We start from the raw sequence: 13,338 nt of genomic DNA on the forward strand, positions 1-13,338 counted from the left end.
AGACAGAGAGCATTGAAAAATATTAATAATTACTCACCCCAATCCACCCCTGCTTGAGATGCCCCCAAGAGCATGATCATCGGACACAGGCTCTTCAAAGTGGGGCACAGACCCCACCAGCCCTGTGGGATGAAGCATCCTTCCTATGTAGAAAGTAGAATCTCCAAAGGTCTCTCCTACTCCGCCCCCCATCTCGCCAGGAAAGAAGCTAGGGAGGCAGGCAGGGAGATACAGTGGTGGGGCTCACCAGCATGTGCTGAACTTGGCCACAAACAACGATCCACACACATGGCCCCACGCAAGCCATGAAACCCACTCGGTGTGGTCAGCCAGCAATCAAGGAACAGGATTCGCCTTCTCCTTATTGCTCATTTACTCCCCAAACAATTGCAGTCTCAGACCCTCCTACATACTTTCAGCTTCAGGCTCCTTCGAGAATCATGTTACCCTTGTCCCAGTCTGCAAATCGCCTAACCCTGAAACAGTCACAGTTTCTGGTCAGGGTGCAGAATGAAGGGGCAGGCAAAAGTCTGAGACACAGGAATAGGTTTTTATCTGAGCTGCTTCTACTGCAAAGGTACCAGACCATAAAAGAGGAAGTCTGGAAGACATTTGATCGCCCACAGAGTGGAGCGCAAAAGTCGTAGGAAGCTCAAGAGTGCACATTGCAATTGTTCAAGGGCAGAGTACAAAGGACATTTGGTCCCAAGGAATGGCTACACCCCCATTTCGCACACGTGTACAACCACACCCTCACACATGTGCACGCACCCAGCACGGAAGCGTGTTCCCACATCTTTACCCTCCATCGCATGGACAGAGGGGACTGTATTCTGCCAATTTCCACCACAGCCCTTCAAGGAAGGACTGAAATAGCTGCCGGGGGTGCAGAAAGGCTGCCGGCCTTCAAGGACACTGTCGCAAGAAGGAGGCCATCTTGGGAGGAGAGGTGAGTGTGAGGCCATTGAGAGATACTTCGGCTGTGTGTCCTTTCCCTAGCCTTGGGGACACCCCAACACAGCTGCCACTCAGTGGCCAGCAGAAAGCACAGTTCCCACCATTTGGTCTGATGTGCTGAGGTAAGGGGCACTGCCAGAGGAAGAGAAGACAGGAGTCAGCACCTTTGTTAGCCCTGGAGAGAGCTTGCTGGTGGGCCCCTCGGGAAAGCACAGCCACAGTCTGGGCACCTCAGCCCAGAGGTTGGCTCTCGGCCTTGTAGGACATCCTAAGGAGGCACAGCCTTCCACCTCACCTTCTCCTCTTCTTTGCTAAGCTCAGCACCTGGAACTCCCAGCACAGGGCTCAGAAAGATTGGCCCAATTCACCCTGAAGTCCTACAGCCCTGGCACCCCACATTCACATTTCAGCCAGGATCCTCCCTGCTCGGCAAACCACACACCCAGAGGGGCTACAGACTGAGCTGGTGTGAGACCCCACACGCCCCAGGAGAGGTACTCAGCGAGTCACTTGTCGGACATGGTGGCAGAGGTGGTGCTGCCTCGGAAACCAGATGGAGTCGCCCAACCTCTGCTTTTCCATTTCGCTGGAGCTGCCGCCTGGTGGTAAAGTGGGGGGTCTTGGATGCCCAGAGAAGGGCGTTAGCCCAAAGGTCCAGGCTCCACCCCAAGGGCACAGGCCCAGCCCAGAAGAGTGGAGCAGTCAGCAAAATGAGGGCCAGAAACTGCCCCTTCCCCCCTCGGTCACAATGACTCATCGCCCTCAGAAATGAACTCTGGTTGTGCGACATGTGGCAGAACCCCAACAGCAGAATCAGTCCCCCCTCGTTAGGCGAGAGAAAGGAAGCACAGGGCTTGTGTGGCAGAGAAGAATCCACTCCCTAAGATGGAAGTTCCCAGCAAGAAGCAGCTCCCCAGCTCTCAGAGCCTCCCCCTGCTGAGGTCATCAGGGCTAAGCCACTAGCAACTGCAGTGAGACCAGCAGAAGCCTCTAGTGCTTTGACTTGGACAACTTCCAAGCATGCAACTGGGGGGAGGTAGATGTCCCCAAACCCGCCAAGACAACAGCACCGAGAAGGAAATACTTCAAGGAACCTGATAGCCACCTTTCTTCCCAGGCAGCCAGAGGGTAGGCTCCTGCAGAAGAAGAGGGGAAAGAGCAGGGGCACCCCCATCCGTCTTCAGGACCTTCTGCCCTACTCTTGGGCAGCATCATTATCTCACTGGAAGAGAGAGATGCATCTTTAGTCACTTAAAGACAACCTCACAGAAGCTTCTGGGTGCTAAGAGTTCGAATTAGGACAAGATTTTGGCAGAAAAAGGATCAGAGCCCAGGCCCCCACCTACCACCCCTTCTATCTTCACCAGCCCCCTCACCTCAGCCAGTTTCACATAAGTAAAACTGGGGAGGACAGAGGGGATCCAGAGTGCCCCCAGAGCCTGGAAACCGGGGGCACCCTCGCTTCCTCTGATCCCATCCTGTTAGAGCTTGGGTCCACGGGATGGAGGAGGGCCCAGGGCAAAGAAGAGTCTGCAGGCAACACGTGGAGAGATGGAAAGGAGCCAGCCACAGGCAGGCTCCCCACAAGTGGCAATTAATCAATCTGGGGAATTAGCTCCCACAAAAGGAAAGGAGGAATCCAATCAGCGCCTTTGGAACAGTCCTCTGGAGGGTGCCGAGCCAGAGGCAGGATATAAATAGAGCCGCGGCAGCTTGGTGCTCAGCACAGATCGCTCCAGAACGGGAGGCCCTTTGGCCGCAGGGCTCCTGTCCCTGGCTGGACTAAGAGGGACTACTGACAGATGAGCTCGAGTTTGTGCATCAGGACCTGCCTCTTGGCCCCACTGCTAAGCAGCTTCGACTGCCGTAGCATGAGCCAAACTGTGGAAGAAAGAAAGATACCAGTCTGGCCCTTTGCTGGCCACCCTCTCTTCACCCAGGAACCAAGAAATAAAGGCTTGTGTTTAGTTCTGTGGTAACTCATCACTGAACCCCCCAAAGCAGGCAGCCGGCAGTCATGGCAAGCCCCATTTCTGCTCTGGATGGGAGAGGGTAGAGAGACGAAGTGAGTTCAGCTGAGAAGGCATGAATCCTGTTTCAGGAGGAATAACACCCAGGACAGACATCAGGACGCCCAGCCGGCTCTCTGCCGGTCCTCCTTACAAACCCCTCAAGTCTGCTGCCCTCGTCCTCCTTCCTTCACTGACCACAAAAATAAACAGCACTTTGCTTCAATGTACATATATATATACATAGAGAAACCCACAAACTACATACATATGCATTTGTATCTATATCTATATATATGTAGATTTGGAAGATGGGATGGGCAGTCTAGCCCTCTTGCAGGACTTGAAAAACTGAAACAGAAGCAGAGAGCAGTAAAAGCCATTGTTTTCCCCTTCTTCACTTCCAAAGGTATTTGAAGAGGTCAGAAAAATCAAGCCAGTGAAGAGGGGAGAGGTGGGGAGGAGGCAGATCCCTGTCCCCAGTTCACTTCCTGATCTCTACCTACAGGTCTGCCCCTGACCCGCTGTCCCCAAAGCGAGACACGCTGGCCAGGATTCGGAGGGCTGCACCCTCGCTGGAGAGAGAATGAGCAGAACAAAGGTCGGAGCAGCCCCCGAAACTGCCCCTCTGCTGGCACACCCTCATCCTCCCTCCCCGCCCCTCAGCCCAGAGCTGCTGCTCTGGGACCACTTAGAGTTGCGCCGCGTCACAGCAAGGTGGCGTGGCCGGGGTCGTCGTGATCCACGCTGTTGAGAATCGCCGTCTGGTCTTCTGGAAGCTGGCGGTGGCACAGGTCTGAGAGGCGGGCAAAGGGGTCAGGCCGAGAATGTCTCTTCTTCTTTCGGAGGCAGACGGCTTCATCAGGCCACAGAACCTGGGAGTCCGGAAGCTGCTGAGCCTGGGAGGCAGAACCGTCTAGGGAGAAGGGAACAGGTGCACCAAACAAATGGGAAGAAAATAAAGTGGGTGAAAGCGAAGGTGGTAACCTCACACGCCCACCTTTTTCATCTGCTGAGACGTATATCCTGGCTCTCTAGCATGAAAATGAGGCAACTGCAGCAGAGAACCCCCGTCTTCACCACCAGTGACCCATCAGTCCCTTTGGCCCAGCCTCTTTTATTTAATATTAAATATTTTTATTTAAATCTGTTACCTAGTGTTTCTAGAATTTTAATTTTTATTAGAGTAATATCAGTATTTCCTTTTTAATGCCTCCCGGGCACCAAGCATCATTCTAGGTGTTGGGGATCAGGGCTTCAAAGAATGGGTTGGAACTCAGTACGTTTTCTTCACCCCCGTTCTCCCCCAGCAGTGACGGACTTTACCCAAGATTTCCATCCTTGCCATAGAGCCAGGCGTGGCCCTTTCTACACTGCCAGGGCCACTCCTCTGTCTCACGGCTCTTCGGCAGATACGGCAGTAAAGTGCTGGGTTTCTAGAAACTATGCTTTAGTGTGGGGTGAGGAGGAAGAGACAAACATTAAGGACTTAAAAAATACAGAAATGAAATTTCCAGATACTGAAAGCCCTACAAAGAAAGATGAAAACAGGGCCATGTGAGAGCAAAGGACTAAAGCACGGTTCTATTTTCACGTGTGAGTCTTGAACGACAACGAGACTTCTGAAGCTTTGGGGGAGAAGTGTTCCCAACAGAAGGAGGGGCAAAAGTGAAATCCATGGCTTAAGAGCCAATGTAAAATGTTTCAGAGAAAGAAGGAAGGCTACCATAGCTGAAGCAGAGCGAGCAGAGGACAGCGAGGCAGGAAAGACGGAGAAGGGTATCATAAGGAGTTTGAAATCTGCTCTGGTTGCAGTGGGAAGCTTCCGGAAGGTTTTCATCAGATATGTGTATGTGTGTGTGTGCGCACATTGCCATGACTGAAAGACCATGCTGTTACATTTTATGAAGATCACTCGAGTTGCTGAGTGTAGAATATACTGTAGAAGGAGCAAGGATGGAGCAGGACAACCAGCTAGGAGGCGACTGCAATAATCAGGGTGGGAATCACAGTAACTCAGAATTTAGTTATAGCAATTGAGGTGGGAAAGAGTGGTCAGATTTGGGGAGCCTGGGTGGCTCAGTCGTTAAGCGTCTGCCTTCGGTTCAGGTCATGATCCCAGGGTCCTGGGATCGAGCCCCTCATCGGGCTCCCTGCTCGGCGGGAGGCCTGCTTCTCCCTCTCCCACTCCCCCTGCTTGTGTTCCCTCTCTCACTGTGTGTCTCTCTGTCAAATAAATAAATAAATAAATAAAATCTTTTAAAAAAATAAAATAAAAAAAGAGTGGTCAGATTTAGGATCTGCTGTAAAAGTTGGGCCCAAGGACCTTACCAAATGGATTGGAAGGGACGTGTGAGAGCAAGAGAAGAAGCAAGGCTGAAGTAGCCCGAGAAGCGAGGTAGTTAGTAGTGCTATTTAAGAAGCTGGGGAGGAAGTGAGGAGACGCAGATTTGGAGAGGATAATCAATAACTCTATTTTGGATATTTCAAAGGCTTACAAAACATCTAAGTGCGTGTTCAGCAGGCAACTGGAAATATGAGACTCGAGCTCATGGAAGAGACCGGGGCTAAAAACAGACATTGGAGAGCCATCAACATATTACAAGGAACAGGATGGTGTGACAGAATAAGAGGGAGTACAGGCATCTGAGGTGGCTCTTTTTGTTAAAACAAAACAAAACATAGATATGTAGGTAGGTCGGTATATTGGTTCTTCAACTGCAATGGGCTTCAGTGGGTTGAACGTTCAGCTTTGGGCTCCAATTTCTCAACCAAACCCTAAAAAAATCATCTTCCTCTTTTCTGCCTCAGTACTCCCATCTATAAACAAATAGGATAATAGCACCACCCAAAGGCTAAGTGAGAAACAGTGCTCACTGTCTTCTGAAGATTCCAGGAACCTCTGTAGAACAATTTTCCATAACCCAGTCTCTAAAGAAAGTTACTCTCCAGTAGTTATTAAAGATCTGCAAGGAAACTGTTCAGCTGTCTTTTTTTGATAGCCTGTGACAAGATTCCTAAAAACTATTGGTAAAAAAAAAAAAAAGAGTACATGATAAATACTAAAGAATTTTCTAAGTGTGAAAAAGGGCTGAATCATTTTTGCACTATCTTAGCAGCTACTGATCACTGCTGGATATAAACATCAGATATATTTCAATAGAAACATCCTTTCTATGATAAGGAGATTTCATTCTATCTCACTGAGAAAAGTTTGGTCATCCTGCAGAGGCTGGGTCCATGCCATGATGTCCCCTAAGCAATGAGTAGGACCCCATAATTCCCACATCCAACTAGAAGGTCTGAAATAATAGAGAAGAAATATATAAGGAAATAGGGATAGTTCCAAAAGGCATATGGCAGAATGGAAAAAAATAAGATACTACTTATGTTATTTAAAAATGCATTAAAACAATACAATGTATTTTTGAGAGGTGTATGCCCAGAAAGGCTCTGAAAGCACGCATACTACCAAGAAGGATGGCTCCCAGGAGAGAGGAAACAACTGGGAGGACAATCAGAGACTTTATCTTTCTAATTTTTACATGAAAATTATATTTATGTATTATTTGGTAATTAATATTAAAAAGAGACAATAACATAAGCCAGTGGATTTAATTCTAGAGAAAACCCAAGGATGGGATCCTGAGCCAAACAATCCCATAATAACGGCGGAGAGAGGGGGAAAAGAGAGGATCCGCCATTTACCGGATCTTTTCTTTGACTTCGAAGAGCCCTTGGATGACTTTTTGGGCTTCTTTATCCGTTGGTATTTCAGAGCCTCCAGCCTCTCAGGTACAGCAGCATTCTCGGGTGCAGGTGGATGTGTTCTGGAAGGGACAATTAGAGAGGCACAGGTCAGCTCCCAGAAGAGGGAGCTTCTGAAGAGGGGCTGGAAGAAAACCATACAGCTGACCCACAGGAGGACAGAGTCCCAGGTGTCCACAGTGGTTCCTTGACACCTGCCTCTTGATTGCTCCTGGAAAGGAGAAAGGCCAGTAGAAAGCTCCAGCAGTGGAAGGCCTGCCTCAGAGGGAAACCAATCTGTAGAGCAACCAGAAGACCTAAGAAAGGGAGAGAGAGACTTTAATAGTGAGCCTCATCACATGCCACTCAAACGGGGAGGAGGAAGGTCAGAGAAGAAAGCAGCTTCACTGCCCAAAGTTGTTAGAAATCATCACGACCTTTAAGTGAAAAGTAAAAGGGTGGGTCAAAGCAGGAGGTGAGGAACCCCATCCCAGTGAACTGTCCTCCTCCAGAAAAGAGAAGGCCATGGCCAAATGAGAAACCCAATATCCAGTGAGGGGGAGGGTACATAAAACCCAGCTTCACTGGGCTTCTTTCCCTCCGTCCACCAGAGTGAGGCAGAACCCCAGCAGCTAACAGCAACAAATACTTGTCATCTACCCACATTTCAGCAGGGTGGGTCTCCCTGGACCTCTGCAGACTAGGCTCAGATGTCATCAGTCACGCACGAGAATAAAAGAAGGTGAAAGTAGATTACGACGGTTAGTGTCCAAATCTGGCAGCCTTGCAAAGCCCTTGCCTTCGGTAGCAAGTGCCCAAGTGAATCTCTACATCTTGATATTCAGTAGAGAAACTGGGGTTGGGAGAGACGCCACGTATGTCGGTCTCTCCTTCTCCCCCAGCTTCGGGGCGGATGCTGTCATGTGCCTGATGGATCAACCATGAGGTTAGAACAGAGCCCACAGTTCCCCTGGAGCCTGAGCAGCCCCTGTGACAAAGGGGACCAGAGGGAGCCGAGAGGATGAACTGGCTGTGACAACCGGTGCATGTTGGAGAGAATTTTTCAAGAGTCATAAAAGAAAATCTAGAAGACATGTTATCAATGTCATTTCTTCTCAAAGTAAGCCAAACTTGGAGCCCGAGGAATAAAGGCAGAGAGAGAGGAGTTGCTCTTTCCTTCCCGCCAGGACTGGCATTCGCATACCATCAGGGGAGTAGGGACATTCTAGGGCCACAGTGCACTGAGGTGAATCACACTCTTCCTCAGTCCCCACATCTCCCTCTTCCAACTCCATCACATTGGCTTTGGGTAACTCCTGATTAAAAGGAGGACAGCCAACCCTGTGAGGGGAAAAGAAGTGCCCAGTAGTGAGCAAGCAATCCGAAGCAGCACAACAATGACAGAGGGATGGGGGTCTGCAGCCCCATCTCCCCAGTACTGGTCATACTTGTGGGGATGAAGGAAGAAAAAACTTACAGACTAATTGTTGATAAGCCTCTGGTCTCTGGGGTTTCCTGCATTAACTGGCAATGAAGCAACCTCCATCTTCTTTAATGAATGCCATCATTCCATAGCCTCTTAGTAAATAAAGTATCAAGAAGCTCCTCCAAAGTTCAGGTCAGACACAGCTTCTAGATTTTCCATATCCCCCTGACAGCATGGAGCTCAAGGGCCCCACCTACACACACACACACAGGCAACACATGGTCTCAGACAGAAGTCCAACGCACCGTGAGAAGTCAGGTCTTCCACCCCCAAAGATGCAACCTGCAAATTTCCCGTCCCCTCCTCCTTCAGACTCTACCCACAGAGATCCTACACAGCAGCGGCAGTGGCTGCAAAGGAACCTGGAAGGTGGGCAAAGGGTGGAGATGGCTAGGGTATGAGGGAGCATGACTCTGCCATGCTGGCGGAATGTCCTCACCCCCTTCTCATCCTTGACTAGGGCTTCTTCAGCTACCTAAAAGGAAAATCAGAGGTATGAATCAGCCGTTCAGTTTACCTGTCTCCTGGTCCTGGCCAGCCTCTTCAAAAAGACCACACAAGGTGAGCGACGCATGGTCCGAGGAGGCATATGACAAGCAAGTGGCCCCAGGGAGCAGTGTTTAAACCATAAAACCCAGGGTGATCCAGGAGGGCATGAGAGAACTGGCTCAGGGTGCCCCAAAACATTCCTAGGGTTTCTCGAAGCAAGGTGAAACTTCCAAGAATATTATTACTAAAATTAACACATCATTACCTTATCATTTCTGTCACACAGCATTGATTTACCACTTACCATACTAAGCAATGGTCTATGGTCCCTACAATAGTTTGCGTTCATCCTTACAACAACCCTAAGAAGTAAATACTAGACTGATCCTGTTTCTCAGAGGGAAATACTGAATGCGTAGGGTTAAGCAGCTTGTCTACTAATCCAGTTATTATGTGATAGAGCCAAGACTCTCAACATTAGGCTAAACTGCTCTTCCAACTTCCTCCTAAAGGAAACAGGCCCAGAAGCTATCTAGAAGAAAACAGCGCTCCCATACTTCACCTAAGTGGTAGTCACTTCACCCTGCTGCGGTAGTCCCTGACATTCTCTGCTTCAGTGGCATGGCCAGGGTAAGACAGGCCAGGGATGGGGAAAAGCTGGCTGAAGTTATATCTTCAGGCAAAAATTCCCAAACAGTAATGAACCACTGAGGAGGATAAGCCAATTTTCCCTTGTGAAAGAGCCAAGCTCCAGCCCTTCCAGGCCACCTGCTGTCCACCTGTTTTCTCTTTGAGCTCAGTGCTCAAACACAGAAACATGACAGAAGGCTCCTGGGGGCACCAAGACACTCTACCGATGCAGGAGGGAAAAATAAAAGCAAGTGTCTGGGAGGATGGGGTGAAGGGGGGGAAGAGGGGGCAAAAATGGATCTTTGTTTTTAACAAATTATACAGAAAAGACATATGTGAAATGCGGCCCAACAGACTTTACCTGTAGCATGTAAAGCCCTTTGGAATCAAATTGTCTCTCTTTTCTAGGACGCGTGACCATGTCCCCAGTCAATATCAAGCCCACAGGGGACCTATCAGATAATGAAGCTTTTGGTGCTGCTCTCTGTCAGACAGTGGAAAGCTTGGGTTAAGCAACCTCATCCTATCCCTGGAATAAAGCTGGTAAGTGAATCTGAGGTTGACCAGTAGGTTACTCTGTTAGAACAGCATCCAACCGTGGGCTCTCTAAGAAATGGAGGTCACCGTTCTCTTCCCAATCCAATCCAATTCTTCTAAAACATACAGGAATCCAGCAAACTCTGGGGCTCTCCTCCTCACAGAAAGTAAGAGTATGAGGCCTAAAAGCCTAGAGGTTTTTCTGGATCTTCCATGTCATATGGAGTTCCCCCTAAACCCCAGTTCTCTGTCCTAGTGATGTTTCTCTGTGGTTTAGAACTACCAAAAACTGCCTGGAATTTACTCTCTCTCTCCCTCTCTGTTTTCATAAAATCCATACAAAACCCAAATCACAACCATTTAGCCTGGGGCCTTGGCTGCTTAGCTCTGTGCTTTCCCAGAATAGTGGAGAAAAGACACAGACAAAAAGGTCTAAAAAGTCGGCAAACCACAGGTCAGAAAAGTCAGAATCCACTGGACAGTTCCTGCCCTTACTGCCCTAAGGGCTGACCACTTCAACAGTTGGCGGCTGCCCCTGTGATTTAAGGAGTGTTTTCCTCCTTTTCCTAACCGCCTGACAGTAGACTCTGCTCATCTGACCTTAGACCGTGGAAAGGGGACGAGGAAATCCACTTGTGTACAGGGCACGGCCAGGAAAAAGGTCCCCACCCCGCCATTCTCCACTTATAAAACAGAAAGCCAGGACTGCGGAGGTCAGCTCCCACCCAGCTGTAACGAGAGATGACAACTTTCTCCAGTGGGGTCAGGGGACAAACCCAGTGTTTGGCCTCAGGGCTCAGGAGAGACTTGTTTCCAAATGGGAGCTCCTTCCTACGGTCCACCAGTAAAAGGGGGGGGCCATCCACCCTCCCAGACCCACCTGATCAGAGAGGCCAAAGTCGGCACTAACAGCAGGGGGGCTCGAGGGGGAGGTGAGAAGAGAGCTGTTAACTGGTATGAGACAGGAAGCCGAGAAAACTGCCGGCCTCCCAGCCGGCCCCAGAAAGGGCAGGTCCATGAAATACAACTCCCCACTCCAAGATGGGAGTTGGGAAGAGGAGAAAAAGGAGAGAGAGAAAGGAGGAGAGGGGGGGAAGACCACTGCAGGTACAGGGGGGGAGAAGGAACAGGAGAGAGACTGAAGGAAACAGGAACAGAGCAAGAACGAACGTAGACAAGACGTGTCACATCTTCTCCAAGCAAGACCGACTGGAGAAACATGCAAAGGCGCAGCATGAAGACAGCGTCTGAAGAGGAGCCTGACACCTCCCAATGGCCCCAGCAGCTACCGCGCCCGGGGGGAGGCTCTCAGCAAGCAGGAGTGAGCGGTGGCTCTTGCTGCCCAGCACCATCAAGATCTAACTCCAAGGCTGCGGGGAGCACGTTATTCTCCTAGGCTGAGGATGCTTGCCAGGCCCCCAAGGAACCAATTCGCCCTCAGCGCTGCCCTTGGTTTCTGGGTTTGCCACAGCAGGGACAGTATGACAGCTCAGCTCTCAGATCTGGTGCAGTGGGGATGTGGTGGAGAGAGGGGTCAACAACTGGGTGAGGGAAGTGGCGGTAACAATGGGGAATGGGGTCCAGGCACTTTCCAGGAGTGCAGTGACAGCTGGCCCTGCAGCTATCACCTCTCTGGGGGTGACAGAGTAGTCATAACTGGGGTTCAGGGAAGGAGAGCAGGGAAGGTGGAGGATGGTCCGGTCATTGTCACTCTGGGGCATCCATCCAGCAGGCCACAGGAGGCCCCTCATGAAGGTAGGCTCATAACTCCTTCCTGACACCCTCCCTGCTCTCTCCAGTGTTAATGGCCACAGTGTGGCACCCAACCAGCCTCAGAGACAATCCCAGGGCCTCTTGACTGTTAACAAGTTTATAGCTGCAGATCATAAAGAAATGGCAAAGCAGTCCAGTTCTCCTTATGGGAGGCCACTCTTCGGACTGAAGACTTAAAGTCCTGAGTTAGGATCATCAGCCCCCTTGACATTTCTAGGTGGGCGAGGGATGCAGCTGTTTCTCACCTAGAGAAACCAGGAAGCTTTCCTGCTCCCACACTGCTTGTTCTCAGAGGCGCAGGCAATAGGTCCATGGCAAAAAGAAGCATCTTAGTTGCCATGAGAGACAGTGAGTCTCAGGTGCCCTAAGCCTCTATAAGAGACTTGCTACCCCTCTGAAATAGCCAAGTTCCCAAGACCTCCACCTGGAAGAATGCCAGAAGAGGACCAACCTCGGCGGAGAGCAGAGGAAGGAGACAGTGCTTCCCCGCTCAACTTCCTCCCACCCGGGGGAAGTCTGTCCTCTCCCCCTGCGGAACCCCTCCCAAGACCCTAGAGCTGTGACCCAAGGAGATCAGAAATGGCTACTACAGGGATCTTGAAAGCAATTTGAACCTGAGGGCGAGGTCCACATCTCAGTCCTATTACAACCAAGAACGGGCTACCGAAGGCAAGGGACATGGGAAGTGGGGACATTCCCCTGCCCTTGCCCTCACAGGACTACAGGTGACCTGGTCCCAGCTGGTGAGGGGAGGAGATGGGCCACACCCCAACCCTGTGCTCCTTGAGAATATTAGAAAGATCCCAAGAAGACTGTGAGGGACCAGCAACCCCAGAGGAAGATCTGAGTCTCTGGGGGGCTAGGATGGAAGTGGAGGGGGCACTATGCCTGAGGCTGCTGGGAAAATATGGCAAAGGGTGGGGTGAGGGGGGATTCTGGATCTGAGTGTGGCCCTGATGTTTCCAGAGGTGCAGAGATGCAAAGCGGATTGTAGGCATTCTAGGCCTCTTGGGGTGCATGCAGGGTCCCAGGGGGCTTCTGTGGGAGGCCCTGGGTGTGTTGGCAGCAGGGGTCTGAGTGAGGAAAACTGCAGGGAGGCTCTGGGAGAGGCTTGGCATGTGGGGTGGGGGTCGGAAGCTTCAGCTAGGCGGTGCCCGAGCGTGGCCTGGTGAGGCTGTTAGAGCAGCATGATGTGGGGAACCCAGAAGCCGTGGCGTATGGAGCAGCGAAGGCTGCTGCCCACAGAGGGGGTGAGGGGACATGGTTTGGATTCCCCTATAAAGGAAGCGATGGCCCTGCCGAAGCCCCGTCCGCCTGTCCACCCCCCGCCCCGCCCCGGCCGCGGAGCTCCCTTACCTATTGAGCTGAGGAGAGGCTTGTCTCGACAACACTGCCCAGATAGCTGAGATCAATCAGAAACAAAGCAGTTATCAACACGGGCCGTGGGCAAACCACCCACGCACACCCAGAGGGGAGGAGGGGAGGAGCACAGGGGCCAGAGAACCACAAGCGAGGCCAGAGAATGGGGTGAGGGGAAGGAGAGGAGAGAGACAGAGAACCAACGGCACGATGGACGAGGCAGATGAGCGCTGCACAAAGCACAGACGACAGGGCTGCGGCGACAGCATCTCCTGCACAGACAGAGGCACGGGGTCCCGTGGGCACGCCAAGCCCGGCGTCCTAGCTAGAGCTCTCCTCCACCTTCTCCGC

General features: G+C 51.1%; 1 protein-coding gene across 1 annotated transcript in view; it reads right to left on the bottom strand.

Annotated features, from left to right (window-relative positions):
• Positions 1 to 3,673: 3,673 nt before the first annotated feature.
• The window catches only part of IGSF9B (immunoglobulin superfamily member 9B), a 45,948-nt gene continuing 36,283 nt past the window's right edge, over positions 3,674 to 13,338 (bottom strand). The window contains exons 19-20 of the mRNA XM_035008758.1: positions 6,675 to 6,796; positions 3,674 to 3,882 (exon numbers count right to left, since the gene is read on the bottom strand). Of these exons, the coding sequence (XP_034864649.1) occupies positions 3,674 to 3,882; positions 6,675 to 6,796 (331 nt within the window). The remainder of the gene's footprint in view (positions 3,883 to 6,674; positions 6,797 to 13,338) is intronic.

This window comes from Mirounga leonina, unplaced genomic scaffold, assembly GCF_011800145.1.
Source record: "Mirounga leonina isolate KUSES-001 unplaced genomic scaffold, KU_Mleo_1.0 Mir_153, whole genome shotgun sequence".
In the NCBI taxonomy this organism is placed as follows: Eukaryota; Metazoa; Chordata; class Mammalia; order Carnivora; family Phocidae; genus Mirounga; species Mirounga leonina.